A 21848-nucleotide genomic window follows, 5' to 3' on the forward strand; every position below is an offset into this window, starting at 1 on the left:
AGGACGAGATCAGATGGGTTTAATGGTTAATTAGGAGGTAGCTTAAGGTAGACCCATAAGAACTATTTCCAGCGCAGCACTAACACACCTGATTCAGTCAATCATGGTCCAGACTGAAGTTCTCCAGCCTCTAAAGACAACACACACACTCACCATGGTGGCCTCCTCTATCACAGAGTAGTCAGCCTGCTGTAGGTAGCGATGCAGGATGTTACACAGCAGACAGGAGGGGTTCTCGTGGAGGTAGCGTGCTCTCTTGGTCACCCTGTTGTACTTGCTCCGAAAGGGGATGTGGATACTCTTTTTCTGTACAGAACAAGGGAAAGAAAATGTGTCTCATATAGAATAAGAATCACCGTTATTTGCCAAGGACGTTTACATGTACCCTCAATTTGACCTGGTGAAATGGTGCTGACAGCAATAGACAAATATACAGACAAAATACAGCCAGAGGAATTTACACAATCAACATACAATATATACAATAAGTGGAAATATAGGACAATTAATGGATAAAAGGCATTGGAGCCCTCAATCTGTGCAGTACTGACCTCCAAGGCTTCAGTCATGATGCAGCCCATGACAGCACACACTCTCAAGGTGCCCTCCATGTCCAGCTTACGAAGAGAAGACTTGAGCTGGTCGATGGGGACCAACCAGGCTCCAATCGCCGGCGTTGCTGTGCTCAGGAGATTCAGCTGCCTGGAGATGGCCTGTGAGGGGGAGCGTACATTGGTGGGGGCAGCGAAGCTGAACCAAATCTCCTTGATGGTGAGCTTCATGCTGCTGGAGTCAGGGGGCGGGGGCATGAGGAGGAGGTCCTTCTTCAGGTCGTCAGACTCCACCCCTTCATCCTGCAAGAGCAATCAACACCACGCATAAACCAATGAGAGAAGGGGAGCAAGAGAGAGAAGCATGTCTATATTTTTGTTTGAACGCTCTCTGTTACTGAAACAAGGTTGGATCAAGTACTTGTACAACAGTTCAAAGTGACGGAGAGTGACGAGTTACCTGATCGTCAGAGTCTGAGTTTCCGTTGGCATCAGAGTTGGGTCTTGTCGCGTCGTTAGGCAGGTTGTCATCAGATACATCGGTGCTGTAGCCGCTGCCCGTCTGAGAACACGATGAGCCGTTAGATTTGGACATGCCAGTCTTCACGCCCGTACCCGACTGCCCCATCACGCCAAACGCACTGTACAGCACTGCACCCGACTGACGCCCACCTGCACACAATCAGGCAAATGTGTTACAGTGATGGGGTTAATAACATCAATTTAATCAATTCAAATTAAATTCAGTCAATTCAAAGTGAATCTAAATGCCAATGTCTATATACAGTGCCTTCAGAAAGTATTCATACCCCTTGACTTATTTCACAGTGTTGTGTTACAGCCTGAATAAAAAAAAAATAATAATAATTCTCAGCCATCTACACACAATACCCCAAAATGACAATGTGAAAACATGTATTGAAAATGAAATACAGAAATATCACATTTACATAAGTATTCACACCCCTGAGTCACTACTTTGTAGAAGCACCTTTGGCAGCGATTACAGGTGTGAGTATTTCTGAGCTTTCCACACCTGGATTGTGCAACATTTGCTCATTATTCTTTTCAAAAGTCTTCAAGCTCTGTCAAATCGATTGTTGATCGACAACCATTTTCAGGTCTTGCCATTGATTTTCAAGTAGATTTAAGTCAGAACTGTAACTCAGCCACTCAGGAACATTCACTGTCTTCTTGGTAAGCAACTCCATTGTAGATTTGAACTTGTGTTTTAGGTTATTGTCCTGCTGAAAGGTGAATTCATCTCCCAGTGTCCGATGGAAAGCAGACTGAACAAATACTGAACAAACAAATAATGTAAACATTTCGAAAAACATAATTCCACTGACATTATGGGGTATTGTATGTAGGGAAGTGCCCAAAAATCTCTATTTAATCAATTTAAAAAAATAATGTGTCCCTGAACAAAGGGGGGGGGGGGTCAAAATGTAACAGTATCTGGTGTGGCCACCAGCTGCATTAAGTACTGCAATGCATCTCCTCCTCATGGACTGCACCAGATTTGCCAGTTCTTGCTGTGAGATGTTACCCCACTCTTCCACCAAGGCACCTGCAAGTTCCCAGACATTTCTGGGGAGAAAGGCCCTAGCCCTCACCCTCCGATCCAACAGGTCCCAGAAGTGCTCAATGGGATTGAGATCTGGGCTCTTCACTGGCCATGGCAGAACACTGACATTCCTGTCTTGCAGCAAATCACGCACAGAACGAGCAGTATGGCTGGTGGCATTGTCATGCTGGAGGGTCATGTCAGGATGAGCCTGCAGAAAGGATACCACATGAGGGAGGAGGATGTCTTCCCTGTAACGCACAGCGTTGAGATTGCCTGCAATGACAACAAGCTCAGTCCGATGATGCTGTGACACACCGCCCCAGACCATGACGGACCCTCCACCTCAAAATCGATCCCGCTCCAGAGTACAGGCCTTGGTGTAACGCTCATTCCTTCAACGATAAACTCAAATCCGACCATCACCCCTGGTGAGACAAAATTGTGCGTTCCTGGTGTAACTCGGGCAGTTGTTGTTGCCATCCTGTACCTGTCCCGCAGGTGTGATGTTCAGATGTACCGATCCTGTGCAGGTGTTGTTACACGTGGTCTGCCACAGCGAGGACGATCAGCTGTCCGTCCTGTCTCCTTGTAGCGCTGTCTTAGGCGTCTCACAGTACGGACATTGCAATTTATTGCCCTGGTCACATCTGCAGTCCTCATGCCTCCTTGCAGCATGCCTAAGGCACATTCACGCAGATGAGCAGGGACCCTGGGCATCTTTCTTTTGGTGTTTTTCAGAGTCAGTAGAAAGGCCTCTTTAGTGTCCTGAGTTTTCATAACTGTGACCTTAATTGCCTACCATCTGTAAGCTGTTAGTGTCTTAACGACCGTTCCACAGGTGCATGTTCATTAATTGTTTATGGTTCATTGAACAAGCATGGGAAATAGTGTTTAAACCCTTTACAATGAAGATCTGTGAAGTTATTATTATCTTTGAAAGACAGGGTCCTGAAAAAGGGACGTTTATTTTTTTGCTGAGTTTATCTTTGGCAATGACACATTACCTTTGACAGTGAGGTTCTCAATGCCGCACTCAAACATGATCCAGCCCCACTTCTCCAGGGATGCGCCAGTGCGGGCCAGGTCTGCAGCCACCTGGTTCTCTGTCTCATCCACCAGGGCAAACTCATCCATTTCCTCCAGGCTGAACAGTACTTTGGACTTCTCAAAGGGGATGGCCGTGATTGCACACGTTCCTATGTCTAAACCACAGGACAGGAAAAAGGAGAAAATGTGAAAGTTGGCTAACACGTAATATTATATTAAGGCAGGAGTCTCCAACTCCAGTCATGGATAGCCTGCTGGGTGTGAAGGATGGTGTTCCAGCCCAGCACATGTAGAAAAAACACACTGTAGAGCATAACATTTAAAATAGCATATTCTTACCTGTGGAATCCAGGCCTCGTAGTTGGCTGTGGATGCGGTGGATGTTAAGCTTGGCAGCGATCTCCTTGCCCTTCTCGATGCCGGCGTTGGAGCGCAGTGAGCCTGAGGACTGCGGCTGCATCTTGGTGGCCGAGGCGTACTTTTCCAAGTTGACGGAGGGACGGCCATGCTCTGCAGTGTTGGGTGTCTCCTCCACTATGCCCCTGTGGAGACAGACGGAAGGGTACGCACAGGTTGCAATAATAATAATTTGGTGGATGCTTATATTTGTCCTATTTCATGTTTTTTTTGTTTTTTTATATCCCACTTTTGGAGAGTGGGGTCACGGCCAGGGTCAGCCATTATCAACAGCAACCCTGGAGCAATTAGGCTCAAGTACCTTGCTTAAGGGCACAGACAGATTTTTCACCTCAGAGATTTGAACTAGCAACCTTTCAGTTATGGACCCAACATGGCTACCTGCCGCCCGCAGGTTTGGTGTAACTCTGTGTGTGTGTGTGTTTGTCATAAGGAGACCCGTGCAGGCTGGTGGAAGTGAGGATACCTGTTCATGCGAAACTGTGTGGCGATCCTGTCGAAGCAGAGAGCAACCAGGGAGACGTGTGTGATGTGGCTCTTACTGGAGCTGGAGGGAGAACACTCCTCTACCGAGGCCTGGAGCAGACACAGGTTCACCTGTACAGTCAGACAGAAAGATGTGTTGGATGTTTGAGATGCAACTCAGGAAAGGAGGTCAGCATTGGACTGCAGTCGACTCCTGATGAGTTCACTTCAAATGAGCGCAAACTCTGTTTAAGCCAAATACAATTTTCTTGGCACAATGGCACAATTCCATGGCACAATTCCTACCTTAGGAATTGACACGTTGGCTTGCAGGCCCTTGATCTTCACGTTGTCTGGTTTGACCGTCAGGTCCGTTTGGCCATGGGGTGTGTTGAGGGAGCCTGTGGTACCCTCCGTCTTGGATAGCTTGTTCTCCTGCTTGGCTGAGCTCTATGGTGGGGGAAACATTTCAAAACAGGACAATCTTAGGGTTCATCTAAAAATCGCATTCTATTCTCTTTATAGCGCTACTTTTGGCCAGATTTGCCAATTGGTGAGGTTCACCTACGGATTCAGTTACTGTGGACTTGCTGATCTGATAGGCTTCATTGAGGACCTTCCCATGCAGGTCATCCAGAATGGCTGCAGGGTGACGGATACTGACGTAGTGGACCATGGACTCAATGTATCTGAAAGAACACCCCATACATTGTCACTGACTTGAGCAATATACTATTGGAGAGTGGTTGGACACAGTTGTAGTGGGGAGATACTGATTGCAGATGGAAAGTTAATATGGTTAGCATTTTCTCTGAGGAGCTGTTCTATAAGATGACCTATAATGGTATTTCTACAAAAGCCTTTGGTGGCTATGGCATACTAGAATTTTGTATAAACCCAGTAGCTGTTACCTGTCCAGAGCTTCAGCCACCAGAGGGGTGAGCACCACATTGATGGCCCCCTTCACCTCCACAATGGCGGTGGTTCTGGTCTGGGAGAGGGGCTGCTCCATGGTCCAGTCCTCAGTGGTGGTGTCGTCCGTGTTCTCCATAGCCTTCTTATCCAGGGGCGTGTAGGGCTGGCTATAGTCATAGAGAGAGATGCAGTTACAGATGTGTGTGTGAAACACACATCGAGCGGACCATAGAGATCCAAGTCAAGCAAAATCAATTCTAAATACTTGTTTGTGTCTCCCATCAACGAAAGGCCTCTGTCAAGTAGAGAGCTGGCAGAGAGGCCTTGTTTCACCACCTACAACATAAGAGAAAGGGTTATGACTTTAGGGTACTCCATCGATGAACAGACACACACACAGTAACACACACAGTCTACATCAGCCATACTCAACCGCAGTCCGGATCCGGACCCAGAAAAGGATCAATACGTACCGCGGGTCCATATATATATATGATTTCCTTTTAAAATATATATATTTTTTAAAGGAAATCAGTCAGTCTTTTAACTTACTGCTGTTGATAGTTGTAATAGTAGTAGGCACAAGGTGGAATTTCTAAATGTGGTAGTGCATGGGCCATTTTCCTCATGTCATTCACTGACAGACCTTGTCAGAAATTTCCAGTTGATCAACTAGCGCATGTTAGCTAGGTAGGTAAGTTAGGCTAACCAGCTATCTAAATCTTGTAGTTATCATGGCCAGATTACGTGCCCAGGGGCCTCGACCCTAAGGGGGCCCATAATGATTCTGTTGAGTCACTGTGTAGGGTGTGTAGGATTGCAGGAAATTTGCTTTAAAACTGCAAAATGTTCTCTCTACCAACAAGAGGGGTGTGAACAGTTTGGGGTAAAATGCGTTGCAATGTGGGGGTTTGTTACGATGCCGAAAAATGACAATATCCATCCGGACCTTTGCCACCTAGGAAATTTTCCTGACCGGACCTTCTCAAATAGTAGTTGAATACCCCTGGTCTATATAGTATGTGTTTCTTACCTTAAAGCTGGGAACAGAGAGCTGGTCGAAGGAGGCAGAGCTCTCCTCACTGGTGGGCGTGTCCAGGTCCAGGGGGCGGTGCAGCGAGGACTTGGAGGTCCTCTTATTGGTGGGCTGCTTCTGAGACCAGTTGGACACCTGGGGTGTATTCAAAAGGGTAAACGGTCAGTAAGTTGAAGATGTAATGAATAGAGCTAACATGATTCCCTATTCTACCTGACAGACAATCATACAGGGGTGTCACATTGATGCACGATACACGTCTTAGTTTTCCGATCAAATCGTATAATAATAATAATAATGAGAGTTCAGGGATAATACACTTGTGTCCCAGCCTTACCTGGTAGTGGGCCAGATAACTCTGGTAGCAGGCCATGACGTGGGGCTGTCGCGTCACCAGGCCTGGCTCGGGGGTCTTCTCCACCTCCACTGAGCCCTCCTCCTCCAACCCCAGCGCCGACACAAAGGAGGCCTGCGACTGGTGGCTGGGGATGGGGTGGGCTGGCAGCGGGGGCAGCATGGGGGGCATGGGCAGGGGCCTGGGCTCTGTGATGAGATCCCCGTTCAACACATAGGTGAGAGGTCCCTCCACACTGTGGTAGATGGAGCTTCGGCTGGAATCAAATTCACAACAGATTGGTTTGGCTACTGTAATCATGTGTTGTTTCCCTTTATTTTACTAAGTAAAATGACTGAGTTTACTAAGTAAAATGACTGAGAACACATTCTCTAAGAAAGTAAAAACTTAGGTGAGAGGGGGTAGGGTCGGAATGGAGGGGCAGTCATTTAGCAGGTAGAGTACCCACCTGTAGTGGTCCATGTGGTAGGACTGCTGCTGGGGCTGATACTGCATCTGCTGCTGCCTCCTCTTCTTCTTCCTGCCAGGGTAGGTGCCTGGACCCTCGTCTGCACTGCTGATGGGCTCAAAGTCCTCTGTTGCTGAGAAGTAAGCCTCGCTGTCTGCCACCGACATGCTGGAGTCTGCTGAGCGATACTGGTGGAAGGTGCTGGAATCTGCGGACGGCGTGAACGGGAAGGAGCTGTAGCTCCGGCGCTGGCGAGGAGAATCCAGGACGTTCTCGTCGCTACGGGAGACCTCACTGCTGAACTGGACGCCAGAAAGGGGCGGCGGGGGCTTGTCGGTGAAGACTGCCGCCGACAGGCTCTTGGTGCTGCCCAGCCGGCCAGAGTGCACAGAGGACTGGCGCTTGATGGGCGAGCAGAGAGGGGAGCGGAGGGAGGAGCGCTCCTGGGCACTGTTGGGAGACACTGGGGAGCCCTCAGGGACTTCTGTAAGAGTACTGTGAGGAGAGAAGGAGGGGTTGAGAATACCAAGATAATGCACTTTGGAATCAACAGAAAGTCAGCTACTTCACTAGTATATGGGCTGTTGGTGAATTGTGACTATGTGTAAACACTGTGTATGCCTGTTGCACCCCTGGTGCACTCATCTGCTACTCACTCTGCAGTGCTCTTGCCGTTCATGGGGAACATGCGTTCCTCAGTGCTAGGAGATGGGCTGTCCCTCTCCCCGGCCAGTAGGGGCAGTGCTGCGCTGGAGGAACTATTTTCCTCGGAAGAGGAGGCCGAACTGTGGGAGCGCGGAGGCACCTGCAGGCTCAGGTGTTGGCCCCGTATTCCGAGCTCCGGGGCTGGACTGGGGGTACAGGTGTCCCTCTTCACCCCCACACCCTTACCTATAAGAGGGAATACACAGTATGTCACAGTCCTGTCGGTTGGGTGTGTTCCAGATACACAGATCAAAGCTAAAATGGAATAGACCAGCAACCCTATAATTTAACACAATTTTCACAGTGAACCCAGATATGACCTTTGTGTCGGTCTACAATCCCAGTGAACAAAATGTTTTCTTTTGATAAATACATTGAAACACTCATACCGTTAGACAGCTTGGGCGTGTCCTTGGTGACGATCCACTCTCCAGGCTGCAGCAGTGATTGGCCGTAGCACATATCTGACTCAACGCTGGAGGAGGAGAAGGCTGAGCTGGAGGAGGGGGTCATCTCCTCCAGACGGAAGAAGTCCAGGCCCGTGTTGGTGCCCCCGTAGAAACGACAGCCCCCCAGGCAACCACACTTGTTCCTGCTTCGCTTGTTGCGACCAGTCTCATCTGGCCACAGGAACCATAGCCTGGGAGGAAGGGAAAGAGAGAGAGAGTGCTCATGTCTCTGTGATCTGATGTACACTACCGGTCAAAAGTTTTAGAACACCTACTCATTCAAGGGTTTTACTTTATTTTTACTATTTTCTACTTTGTAGAATAATAGTGAAGACATCAAAACTATGAAATAAAACATATGGAATCATGTAGTAACCAAAAAAGTGTTAAACAATTCAAAATATATTTGAGATTCTTCAAACAGCCACCCTTTGCCTTGATGACAGCTTTGCACACTCTTGGCATTCTCTCAACCAGCTTCATGAGGTAGTCACCTGGAATGCATTTCAATTAAAAGGTGTGCCTTCTTAAAAGTTAATTTGTGGAATTTCTTTCCTTTTTAATGCGTTTGAGCCAATCAGTTGTGTTGTGGTAGGGGGGGTATACAGAAGATGGTCTTTTACCAAATAGGGCTAAGTCCATATTATGGCAAGAACAGCTCAAATAAGCAAAGAGAAACTACAGTCCATCATTACTTAAAGACATGAAGGTCAGTCAATACGGAACATTTCAAGAACTGAAAGTTTCTTCAAGTGCAGTCGCAAAAACCATCAAGCGCTATGATGGAACTGGCTCTCATGAGGACCGCCACAGGAATGGAAGACCCAGAGTTACCTCTGCTGCAGAGGATAAGTTCATTATAGTTACCAGCCTCAGAAATTGCAGCCCAAATAAATGCTTCACAGAGTTCAAGTAACAGACACATCTCAACATCAACTGTTCAGAGGAGACTGTGTGAGTCAGGCCTTCATGGTCGAATTGCTGCAAAGAAACCGCTACTAAAAGGACACCAATAAGAAGAAGAGACTTTGGTCTGGAGTCCAAATTTGAGATTTTTTGATCCAACCACCGTATCTTTGAGACGCGGTGTGGGTGAACGGATGATCTCCGCATGTGTAGTTCCCACCGTAAAGCATGGAGGAGGAGGTGTTATGGTGTGGGGGTGCTTTGCTGGTGACACTGTCTGTGATTTATTTAGAATTCAAGGCACACTTAACCAGCATGGCTACCACAGCATTCTGCAGCGATTTGCCATCCCATCTGGTTTGGGTTAGTGGGACGATCATTTGTTTTTCAACAGGACAATGACCCAACACACCTCCAGGCTGTGTAAGGGCTATTTGACCAAGAAGGAGAGTGATTGAGTGCTGCATCAAATGACCTGGCCTCCACAATCCCCCGACCTCAACCAAATTGAGATGGTTTGGGATGAGTCGGACCGCAGAGTGAAGGAAAAGCAGCCAACAAGTGCTCAGCATATGTGGGAACTCCTTCAAGGCTGGTGGAAAAGCATTCCAGGTGAAGCTGGTCATCAAGGCAAAGGGTGGCTATTTGAAGAATTAGTTTAACACTTTTTTGGTTACTACATGATTCCCTATGTGTTATTTCATAGTTTTGATGTCTTCACTATTATTCTACAAAGTAGAAAATAGTAAAAATAAAGAATAACCCTTGAATGAGTAGGTGTTCTAAAACCTTTGACTGGTAATGTATGTATGTGTGTCTGTCTAGTCTATGTCTATGATTGCTACTGGTGGTGGCAATACCAATTTCCTCTAGGCCTCCATTTCTCCTAATTTTCTTTGGGATCAATAAAGTGTATTTATTCCTTCCTTCCTCCATTCCTACCTCTTGGTGTGAGCATCATGGAGCTCCAGGAACTGCCTCTGCACCTCGTACTTGGCCGGGTGGTCTGCAGCCAGCGCCACGTCAGCTGTGATCAGGGCGAAGTTGACCGAGCCAGCCTCCAACCAGAAGGATCTCCGCAGTACAGCGGGCTGGCCCAGCCCTAACCCCTGACCTGGAGAGGGCCCTGGCCGGACCCCGTCTGATTGGGGCTGTTGCTGCTGTTGTTCAATGTACTGATGGATATGGACGTCCTGCACCACAGCACTGATCCCTTCTCCCACCGCCTGGTTGTGCAGGTTGCAGTTGGCCAGTCGGATGGCACCCGTCTAGGTAAAGGCAGAATTGGAGCAGTGTTTCTCAACTCCTGACCTCAAGTACCCCCAACGTTACTCATTTTTGTTCTAGCATTAAACATTTTGTCCTAATGTTTAAGACGTGTGTTACCTTGATGTTGGCTGCACAGCTGTGCTCCACTATGAAGAGGTCAGCCCTGTCCACAGCCAGACGGGTCATGGTATACTTGAGCTCCTCAGACGTCCGACAGTGTCCAGGTAGGCAGGCCATCTACGAAAGTAGAGAACAGAATAGTTACAATGGTTTATTATTGCCTTCAGAGGAGGCCAGACTCACATTTTTACACAAATATACAAAACCAGTAGATTTTACAAACTACAGATATTCAAGTGTGTGATTTCCATGCGCAGAAAAAGTGGGTAGGCGCTACCTTGGAGTCACACACGCGGCGATCCACCCCGTGCTGGCAGATGACAGAGGGCTTGGGCTGCTCCAGCTGGAACTCCCGGGAGAAGACGTGGAACATGTACGTCTCACCCCACTCCATCACACTGGCCAGCTGAGGAACAACACATTCATTAGATATACACAAAATAGAAACATGTACACACACACACACACACAAATATATGACAAACAAGCAGACACACACACAGAGCAGTAGTACACACAGACCTGTGGCACGGTGACTCTCCCAGTGAGGGCCCCAGCCTGCATGTCTATGAGCCAGGCGTACTCCAGGGTGTCTGTGCCTAGAGGCAGCCCTTGGGCTGAGAACATGGCATGGGCACGCATCTGCAGGCCAGACAGACTCATGTGGCCGTCCCTCAGAACACCATCAGACGTGGGCCGCTGTGTGGATACAGGTAATAATAATAATAATAATAATAATAATAATAATACACTTTTTGCAGTGTAAAGACAGATGTGATTAGCTTCAAATATGCATATATACGCATCACAAAAACAGACATTTTGTGGTTCTACATTATGCATGCACATGTAACAAAATAAAGGAAACACTTGAGTAAATGAGTGATACAAAGTATACTGAAAGCAGGTGCTTCCACACAGGTGTGGTTTTCTGAGTTATTTAAGCAATTAACATCCCATCCTGCTTAGGGTCATGTATAAAAATGCTCAGTTGCACATTATTTTTGCCACAATGGCTAGAAGAAGGGATCTCAGTGACTTTGAAAAAGGGGTCTCAAAGGAGCATAGGGGGTCTAAATGGTGTGTGTGTCTCCGTCACCAGATCTCAACCCAATTGAACACTTATTATGGGAGATTCTGGAGCAGCGCCCGAGACCGCGTTTTCCACCACCATCAACAAAACACCATATTATGGATTTTCTCATGGAAGAATGGTGTCACATCCCTCCAATACACTTGAAGAATTTATGCCAAGGCGCATTGAAGCTGTTCTGGTGGCTCGTGGTGGCCAAACGCCCTATTAAGACACTATGTTGGGGTTTCCTTTATTTTGGCAGTTAACTGTACATCTATTATACATCCATCACAAAAAGACCTCTGCAGTTTGACTGTCAAATGGTAGTATTGTGCAATGTGCTTCTTTGCCATTGAAATCTTTAGCCAGCTTAGCCACATTCACTGTACTCTCAAAACATTGAGCCACATGCCCACAACAAAACTCAGCGGTCTATTATCCTCAGTGGAACTCAGTTCTGAAGGTCATTGCATGAGGGAAGAGATTAGCAGGGCATTTCAGGTAAAGCTGTAATCTCTTAGCTCTGAGGCTCCCGTAATAACAAACCCATGGCTACGGCTAAGCATACAATCATAAACCATGTCCTGCGTCATATCTACACCAATCCAATGCTTTTAAATCCTTGTGAACATGAACAAGTGCACACTTTGGAGTGAAGGAGGAGGGCTCCTGTATGAATGGATCCCTAAAGATGCTCCCATCGATTGTGGTCGACTCACCTGGTAGTTGTCACTGATGAAGATATGAGCCGGGGAGAGCACAAGCTGGAGCATGGTCTCCTTATAGCCCTTCTTCATCTCAAAACACAGCCTCTCTAAGAACCCAGAGGGGCCCTCGGGACTGTCGCTGCCGCAGTGCTGTCCAGACACACACGTGGAGAGAGTTAGAAGAATGGGTGGGTTTAGGGGTATCTCCAGCCCTAGAACTGGTACAAAGTGGTGCTGGTAGACCCATAATGTGTTACTGGTTGATAAAGATGGCTGGTTGTTGGAGGGGTAGGTAGAGGTGGACTTACCATGGGCAGGCGTCCGTGCACCTTGTAGAGGTTGATGAGGACGGTGATGTCCCAGGGACGCAGGGCTAGGGGGTGGAGGGTGGCAGCATCCCTCCTGTCATCATCCAGGCCCAGTGGAGACCAGCCCAGGATGGAGGAGGAGGTGGACAGGTAGGACAGCACAGGGCTGGACACCGCCTCCTCAAAGTCGGTGTACATGTCATCCTCACCAAAGTAGTTCTCCTGCAGAAGGGAGGGGAGGGAAGGGTGGCTGGATCAATCTTATGACTCATCCCTCAGATTTTCACTCAAATCTCCCATTTACCCTCCCTGGGAAAGTTTCAGGATGAGTAATTCGAGTCTGTGCAGCCTTTGTTCTGTGTTTTGTGTCCCTGACTGTACCTTGATGGAGACAAGGGCCTTGAGCAAGGGCCCGTAAAGGATGATCTGGGAGTCGGGGGACATCTCCATCTCCACGTGGAGCCTGTCAGAGGGCAGCTCCGAGGGGTCTGTGGTCACTCTGCTGTTAGGGGCAGAGCGGCGAGGCGGAGGTGGTTGGGGTACAGACGAGTGCTCAGGGGGGCGCAAGGACGACAGCATGGCATCCTCCATCTCCGACACTGCAGGGAAGGAGAAACACTCACATACATAAGCACAGATTAAGACCATATAAACCAGTGGTCACCAAACGGTGGATCGCGATCAACTGGTCTATCTCCAAGGCGTTCCTAGTCGATCACAAAACATTTATTAAAAAAACCAAACGATAAAGCCTTGCCATCAGCTCAAAGACAGTGTCCCCTTTTGGTCAGTCTTAGCGAAGAGGGAGAGCTGAGGGACAATCAGACGGTGAGAGGTGGACCCTCTGATGCTCTCCTTCCACTGAGACTTACCAACAGATGCAGGCACCATCAGTCCAGTAAATTAAAGAAAGCAAATTGTTTCAATTTATGCTCACTCAGCTGTGTCTCACAAGTAATACAACAAATTATGATATATTACCAGTGTGATCATATACTTCAAGTTTTTAAATATAATTTTTAAATGGCCTGAGAAGAATAACATTGGCAGGGCAATTCAAGCATGGCGAATATGCAGTGATAAAGTACTGGGCCTACAGCCTACTACACAAACCTCATTGCTACAGAACTGTTTTTAATAGGTTAATGTTACATAGGCTTACATTTTTTTTGTGATGTTTTTAAAACATTCTGAGCAGTAGATCTCTGCTCAGCAGTAGACTCAGAAAGTGATCTTGGATCAGAAAAGTTTGGTGACCACATATAAACAGACAGTATACACGTACAGTGGGGAAAAAAATTATTTAGTCAGCCACCAATTGTGCAAGTTCTCCCACTTAAAAAGATGAGAGAGGCCTGTAATTTTCATCATAGGTACACGTCAACTATGACAGACAAAATTAGAAGAAAAAAATCCAGAAAATCACATTGTAGGATTTTTTATGAATTTATTTGCAAATTATGGTGGAAAATAAGTATTTGGTCAATAACAAAAGTTTCTCAATACTTTGTTATATACCCTTTGTTGGCAATGACACAGGTCAAACGTTTTCTGTAAGTCTTTACAAGGTTTTCACACACTGTTGCTGGTATTTTGGCCCATTCCTCCATGCAGATCTCCTCTAGAGCAGTGATGTTTTGGGGCTGTCGCTGGGCAACACGGACTTTCAACTCCCTCCAAAGATTTTCTATGGGGTTGAGATCTGGAGACTGGCTAGGCCACTCCAGGACCATGAAATGCTTCTTACGAAGCCACTCCTTCGTTGCCCGGGCGGTGTGTTTGGGATCATTGTCATGCTGAAAGACCCAGCCACGTTTCATCTTCAATGCCCTTGCTGATGGAAGGAGGTCTTCACTCAAAATCTCATGATACATGGCCCCATTCATTCTTTCCTTTACACCAGGGGTGTCAAACGTCCGGCCCGCGGGCCGGATCAGGCCCGCAAACGGGTTTAATCCGGCCCGCGAGATGATAAAAAAAAAAAAATACAAATATATATATAAAAAAATAAATAAAAACTTTTGTAAAGTATAAAAATGCGCTGCAATTTTTCAATAAAATAAACTGCTGTTCCAATTGCGTCCACTGGACGGCGCAATAGCAATTGTGTTAAGCAAGCAAACTGTTTATACCGGGGCAGAGCAAGTAGGTCAAGCACGTGCAGCCAATGAGCTACTTTGTTTTGCCCGCGATATTTATTACGGCTTCGACTTTTAACATTATGTGCTTTGGCATCCTCATTGCCCCAATATGTCTCTGTCAAAAAAGAGAAAAGTGGACGCAGAGTGCAGAGTGTTCCAAGAAAAATGGTCATCCTATTTATTCACGGAATTGAATGGGAAAGCTGTATGTTTGGTGTGTTCAGAGCATGTTGCAGTGCTGAAAGAATATAACCTTCGTCGCCACTATGTGAGTCTTCATGCCGACAAATGTGACAACTTTCAAGGACAGCGGAGATGAGAGAAGGTGAATGAACTGTTGGCGGGTCTGAAGAAACAGCAGTCTGTGTTTACTCACAGCCGAGACATCAGTGACGCTGCAGTGAAAGCTAGCTACCTCATTGCTAATGAAATCGCAGTGGCTTCAAAACCATTTAGTGAGGGTGAATTTGTAAAAACATGCATGATGAAGGCAGCGGAGATTGTGTGCCCTGAAAAGCGGCAGGCTTTTGCAAATATCAGCCTGACAAGAAACACAGTTGCAGACAGGATTTCCGATCTTTCAGTGGATTTGGACAGCCAGTTGAAGCAAAAAGTAAAGTCATTTATTGCGTTTTCGGTTGCAATTGATGAAAGCACGGACATTACAGATGTTGCACAACTGGCCATTTTCATCCGCGGAGTTGATGACACATTGACCGTCACCGAGGAGTTCGTGGAGTTGGTGCCGATGACAGATACAACGACAGCAGCTGATATTTTTACCGCACTCGTCGGCGCGCTGGACAGGGTCGGAGTGGACTGGTCCCGCGCTGTCAGCCTGGCTACAGATGGTGCGGCCTCAATGATCGGGAAAAAAGCAGGCGTTGTGACAAAGTTCAGAGAGAAAGTGCAATCTGCAAATGGAGGACGTGATTTTTTGACTTTTCACTGTATTTTGCACCAGGAGGCTTTGTGTTGCAAGTCATTAAAGATGGATAACGTCATGAAGGTGGTCATCCAAACTGTTAATTTCATCCGATCCAGAAGCCTGAATCACCGTCAGTTTGACAGCCTTCTCAGAGAGAAAGACCACATCTATGGCCTGCCATACCACACTGAGGTAAGATGGTTAAGCCGAGGTGCTGTGCTGAGGCGTTTCTTTGATTTACGAGAAGAAATTGAACAGTTCATGGAAGAAAAGGGCAAACCAGTGTTAGAATTTCATTCCGCAGAATGGATGCAGGACCTTGCATTTATGGTGGATGTTACAGAGCACCTGAATAACTTGAACAAACAGCTGCAAGGGTGCAACAAAGTTGTCACGCAGTATTATGACAGCATACGTTCTTTCAAGTTGAAGCTGTCATTGTGGGAGACGCAACTTGCCGGTGGTGATGCAGCTCACTTCCCCTGTCTGAAAAATTTGTGCGCGACCCAACATGTGGCAGACATGAAGCGGTTCAAAGATAAAATAACGGGACTGTTACGGGAGTTTGAGCAACGCTTTCAGATTTATGTTTATATGTTTTTATGTTGATGTGCTATTGTTTTTAATTGATTTTATTTTATTTGTATATTTAACCTATTCTTGACTCTGTGGTTCTTGCACTTGTTTGGGGAACAGGATTTCATTATTTTTATCTACATTTCTGCCTGAGAAATGACACCCTGATATAGTTCTGTGATCTGTGATATACTTCTGTGAATCACTGAGGCATTGTGTGTTTGTGTGTTCTTTGTCCTCAGAACTTTCAAATAACTTGAGGTGTTTTATGATTAATAGTGATGTTGTGCTTTTGGACACTGTCCTCAGGCTCCAGCTTTATGTTTATATGTTTTTATGTTGATGTGCTATTGTTTTTAATTGTTTTTATTTTATTTGTATATTTAACCTATTCTTGACTCTGTGGTTCTTGCACTTGTTTGGGGAACAGGATTTCATTATTTTTATCTACATTTCTGCCTGAGAAATGACACCCTGATATAGTTCTGTGATCTGTGAAACAGTTCTGTTAATCACTGAGGCATTGTGTGTTTGTGTGTTCTTTTTCTTTAGAATTTTCAAATAAACTTGACGTGTTTTATGATTAATAGTGATGTTGTGCTTGTACTATTTTGGACACACTGTCCTCAGGCTCCAGCTTTATGTTGTATGTTGATCGTATTAAAACAAAGAAAAAAATCTGAAGTTGTTGTTTTTAAGTTATATATACCATGATTTTTCCGGTCCGGCCCACTTGGGAATAGATTTTCCTCCATGTGGCCCCTGAGCTAAAATGAGTTTGACACCCCTGCTTTACACGGATCAGTCGTCCTGGTCCCTTTGCAGAAAAACAGCCCCAAAGCATGATGTTTCCACCCCCATGCTTCACAGTAGGTATGGTGTTCTTTGGATGCAACTCAGCATTCTTTGTCCTCCAAACACGACGAGTTGAGTTTTTACCAAAAAGTTATATTTTGGTTTCATCTGACCATATGACATTCTCCCAATCCTCTTCTGGATCATCCAAATGCACTCTAGCAAACTTCAGACGGGCCTGGACATGTACTGGCTTAAGCAGGGGAACACGTCTGGCACTGCAGGATTTGAGTCCCTGGCGGCGTAGTGTGTTACTGATGGTAGGCTTTGTTACTTTGGTCCCAGCTCTCTGCAGGTCATTCACTAGGTCCCCCCGTGTGGTTCTGGGATTTTTGCTCAACGTTCTTGTGATCATTTTGACCCCACGGGGTGAGATCTTGCGTGGAGCCCCAGATCGAGGGAGATTATCAGTGGTCTTGTATGTCTTCCATTTCCTAATAATTGCTCCCACAGTTGATTTCTTCAAACCAAGCTGCTTACCTATTGCAGATTCAGTCTTCCCAGCCTGGTGCAGGACTACAATTTTGTTTCTGGTGTCCTTTGACAGCTCTTTGGTCTTGGCCATAGTGGAGTTTGGAGTGTGACTGTTTGAGGTTGTGGACAGGTGTCTTTAATACTGATAACAAGTCAAACAGGTGCCATTAATACAGGTAACGAGTGGAGGACAGAGGAGCCTCTTAAAGAAGAAGTTACAGGTCTGTGAGAGTCAGAAATCTTGCTTGTTTGTAGGTAACCAAATACTTATTTTCCACCATAATTTGCAAATAAATTCATTAAAAATCCTACAATGTGATTTTCTGGAGAAAAAAAATCTCAATTTGTCTGTCATAGTTGACGTGTACCTATGATGAAAATTACAGGCCTCTCTCATCTTTTTAAGTGGGAGAACTTACACAATTGGTGGCTGACTAAATACTTTTTTCCCCCACTGTATTAACACAGTCATTAATTTAAAACATATGAGGAATCTGTTTACAGGACTGCTTGAGCTGTTCGTCTGCTTTCTGTGGATAGATGGGGTGCCAGGTGTAATCAATGATGAGCAGGAAGTTTGGGACAGTCCAACAGTCCACCCAGCCAGCCCTGGAGAACAAGAAACTAATTATTTACTTAATTAATCAAGCACCACTAGGCGCTACCACACAACTTCTTAGTAAATGATGGGTAAATACTGGTGGAATACTGTACAAAATAAAGGGCTAGTGGGTCTAACTCACTCTGCGTGGGTGATGTTCCTCCAGCGGGACTTGTTGAGTTTGGACGGGCCGCTATGGCTCTGAACCTGGCTCTCCACGGGCATGCACATGTCAGGGGGCAACTTGCTGTTCTGGTAGTCCTTGGCCAGGGTGAGCAGGGGGTACCTGCTGGGGTGGCAGTCTGGCAGGGACAGCCGCAGGTCTGTGTCTTCAGCCTGGGGTCAACACAGAGACATAGACTTATGAGTGCCCACATGGGTTAAGTACTGTAAAGGCGTCAGCATGCTTGAGTTCGGCTGGCGGCTAGGCGTAGTCGGCTAGGCAAACCGAATTAGTGTGCTCGCATACTCCCTTAAAATGAGAAAAAAGCAGCAATAGTACTGTTTGCCCATTAAATTATCCATGTGCATGCCCGTGGAGAGCCAGTATACACTTATTCAAAATAGTCCTAGTTAATCTAAGATAACTCAAGAAATCTTTCATTAATTTTGACATTTTTGCCAAATTTGACATTAACTAAGATGTTCGGTGCAGTATTTCTCATTAACAAAATTAGCAGGAAAATGAGTTGTCTCTCATTGAATGACAAAAAATACTTTCTTGAAGAATCCCTACAGTAGACCAATCACGGATGAATGGGCATAACTTCGGCTCCTGAACTTCGGCTGGCCTCGAGAAATTTTTGTGTGTGCCTGAACAGCTGAAAAAAACATTACCGAAGTCCAAAACAAACAAAAACATCACAAAATGTCATTATAATATATGTACAAACTCTTCTGAACTGTTTTGGCTGGGAGCATGCGGACGCCTTAAGGCAGGGGTTCTCAAAGTGGAGTCTGCGGAGGTACTGCAATATCTGTTCTTAACCTTGTTCAACATGGGTCTGGGAGGCTCACAGGGATATTGGTATCCACAGTAGTCCTATACTCCACCAATTATACATTTTTCAACTCAATACTTCTTGTATAGCACTGTAATTTAAGCTTTAAATGCACTGTAATTTGAGCTTTAAAACCGCAAAGTTCTCTGCCTGATGGACAAATGTGTAGAATTTCAGGATATTAGCTTTAAAGCTGCAACAACAAAACATCTCGCTGCCACATAAATCTGTAGATTGCAGAACATTTGATTGAAAACTGAAACATTTCTCTCCGATGCTAAGAGTCAGGCCTTTAAAATGTTAATTCCCAGGGCCCCGAGACTTGGTTCGTCCGGCCATGCACTGCCGAAGTCATGGGCTCCCGAGTGGCGCAGCGGTCTAAGGCACTGCATCTCAGTGCTTGAGGCGTCACTACAGACCCCCTGGTTCGATTCCAGGCTGTATCACAACCGGCCGTGATTGGGAGTCCCATAGGGCAGCGCACAACTGGCCCAGCGTCGTCCGGGTTTGGCCGGTGTAGGCCGTCATTGTAAATAAGAATTTGTTCTTAACTCACTTGCCTTGTTAAAATAAAGGTAAAAACTCCTTTTATAATATTTTTTATCTCACTCGAGTTGTGTTCTGATTATGAGGGGTTCCATGATACATTTGCTATCACAAAAAGGGTCCAAGGAGCCAAAAAGTTTGAGAACCCCTGTTGTAAGGGTATTCTATACTTTACATAATCAGAAAATCATGAAAAATCCCATCTGCTACTCACCCTCAGACAGAACTTTGTATTGCAGGTGGTAGGGACATACTCATTAAAAGGCAATGTGAAATCAATGATCAGAGTCTCCCCACAAGCAGCCAGATACACTGAAAGACAAAAGGATAATATCAAAAGTGTATACGTTCACTAAATAAACTATTTTGTATACTCCTTGCGAATTATTGAGTTTGTTCATCATTTAATTCAAACAGCTGTCTCACCATTCTCCTGTTGCTTGGTGGAGCAGTCGATCCAGTTGTGCTGGTTGGCAGCCCAGATCATCTCAAACTGATGGAAGAGGACCTTGAACTTCCAGGCGTAAGGGACAAATGAGTAGATATCTGGGGCGCTGTCGCTGGCCCAGTCCCCGATCAGGTCTGGACAGAAACAAACCAAATGCATGACGTTAAAGGGATAATTCAACCTTAGAAATTATGGTATGGACATACTCTGAGTCTATATATTTACGCAATAATAAGGAATTCCCCTTGACCACGCCCACAAATTGAGGAAAACAAACATTTTATCCCATTGACCCAATTGTAAAAGAGCCAACTTCGCCGTAGATTTTTTGTTATACAGAAAATACGGAAAACTTGCCAATAAGCTGCTGTGTTGTTCAATGTACGTGTAACTAGGAAAAAAATCCCGACCTACAGTTCAATGTACGTGTAAAAAAAATCCCGACCTACAGTTCGCAATGCTCCCACGTTGGGAGCCTGCGAGAAGAGCCCTGTGGCTTCTGACTTTTCGGTATACGTGGGAGAGTTGGAAATATATATATATTTACATTTTAGTCATTTAGCAGACACTCTTATACAGAGCGACTTACAGTTAGTGAGTGCATACATTTTTCATATATACACATACACTTTCTTAATATAGATTTCCCTTTATTACTTTCCAACCCCCACCACCCCTTTCCTAATTGGAGTAAACTAGTGAACAACAATGCTTAGGCCTCTACGTCCAGCTTATACGTACTATATACATTTTATGGACACAGTCAATTTTACAATAATTATATTTTGTTTGTTTTTACTCCTGAACTTCCTCTACCCTCAACCTCTCCGATCATTTTCATGATGTCCATCCGGTTTGCTTCTATATGCCATATCTTTCTAACAGTGCTCTTTCACAAAAGCTCTCAACCTATAACCTATATACTTATTATGGACACAGTATGCTTTACATTAGTTATCTTGTTGTTATTAGTTGTTGTTAATTGTTATTAGTCCCATCCTTCAACTCTATTCAACACGTCCCATCTATCTCTTAACACCATCCATATTGGATTTCTATTTGCCATATATTTTTCACCTGTACTGTGATGTTTTACAAAAGTCCTGAACCCTTCTATTCTCATTGTTTCTACAGATTGTAAATTGAAAATAAGCATTTTTGCTAAAAGTATTATATTATTGATCGATTGACTATGACTTTTCAGATCACCCCGTAGTGCTATCTGCAGGGTAAGCTCCAAGTAAATATTGGAATCCTTTAGCCATTCCTGGACCTGTGTCCAAAACCAAGCTACAAATGGACAGTACCAAAACAAACGATCTAATGATTCTGTCTCTTCGCAGCAAAATCTGCAGAGCTGGGAAGATTGTATACCCCATATAAATAACATTCTATTGGTAGCAAGAATTTTGTATAATAATTTAAATAGAAAAATTATAAGTTTTGAATCCGGCGTCGTTTTGCGTATCAGTTCATAAACACTATGCCATGGAATTGGTAGGTCAAAAATCGCATGTGCGACATAGCTCCACCAGTCCTACCTATGATATAATTTACAAAGATTATACCTTTATTATACATTTTTTTATCAATTAGTATATTTGAGTTTAACCACAACATTTGTTGCATTATTTGTTCTGTCGTTTCTGGAGGATTAGATAGAAATTGCAACCAACTTTCTATGGCTTGTTTTAGAAATAGTGATATTTGGGAGATTATTTCCTTTTCAAATAACTGAAAGTGAGAGGTTGTAATCTGAATAAAGGGAAAAAAGCCATTCTTGAACATGGGGTGAGACCATCTTACTAATTTGCTAGAGAACCAGTTCGGATTTAAGTATAACTTTTGTATGACTGAAGCTTTTAGTGATAGGTCTAATGCTTTAATATTTAATAATTTCTGTCCTCCGAATTCATATGACATAAATAGGCCCGT

The 21848-nt window shown here is 45.1% G+C and overlaps 1 protein-coding gene across 1 annotated transcript in view; it reads right to left on the minus strand.

Moving 5' to 3' along the window:
* Window positions 1-21848, minus strand: part of kiaa1109 (KIAA1109) — a 99412-nt gene that overhangs the window by 51506 nt on the left and 26058 nt on the right. The window contains exons 14-39 of the mRNA XM_084144177.1: window positions 19892-20047; window positions 19680-19777; window positions 18061-18254; window positions 17820-17926; window positions 12725-12942; window positions 12344-12565; window positions 12048-12185; window positions 10776-10952; window positions 10531-10659; window positions 10251-10370; window positions 9807-10132; window positions 7899-8149; window positions 7461-7695; window positions 6805-7299; window positions 6339-6612; window positions 5999-6136; window positions 5231-5301; window positions 4962-5132; window positions 4619-4739; window positions 4357-4500; window positions 4052-4182; window positions 3508-3710; window positions 3126-3323; window positions 1012-1223; window positions 552-854; window positions 154-306 (exon numbers count right to left, since the gene is read on the minus strand). Of these exons, the coding sequence (XP_084000303.1) occupies window positions 154-306; window positions 552-854; window positions 1012-1223; window positions 3126-3323; window positions 3508-3710; window positions 4052-4182; window positions 4357-4500; window positions 4619-4739; window positions 4962-5132; window positions 5231-5301; window positions 5999-6136; window positions 6339-6612; window positions 6805-7299; window positions 7461-7695; window positions 7899-8149; window positions 9807-10132; window positions 10251-10370; window positions 10531-10659; window positions 10776-10952; window positions 12048-12185; window positions 12344-12565; window positions 12725-12942; window positions 17820-17926; window positions 18061-18254; window positions 19680-19777; window positions 19892-20047 (4985 nt within the window). The remainder of the gene's footprint in view (window positions 1-153; window positions 307-551; window positions 855-1011; window positions 1224-3125; window positions 3324-3507; window positions 3711-4051; window positions 4183-4356; window positions 4501-4618; window positions 4740-4961; window positions 5133-5230; window positions 5302-5998; window positions 6137-6338; window positions 6613-6804; window positions 7300-7460; window positions 7696-7898; window positions 8150-9806; window positions 10133-10250; window positions 10371-10530; window positions 10660-10775; window positions 10953-12047; window positions 12186-12343; window positions 12566-12724; window positions 12943-17819; window positions 17927-18060; window positions 18255-19679; window positions 19778-19891; window positions 20048-21848) is intronic.

This window comes from Coregonus lavaretus (assembly GCF_964263955.1).
Source record: "Coregonus lavaretus genome assembly, chromosome: 27".
NCBI lineage: Eukaryota > Metazoa > Chordata > Actinopteri > Salmoniformes > Salmonidae > Coregonus > Coregonus lavaretus.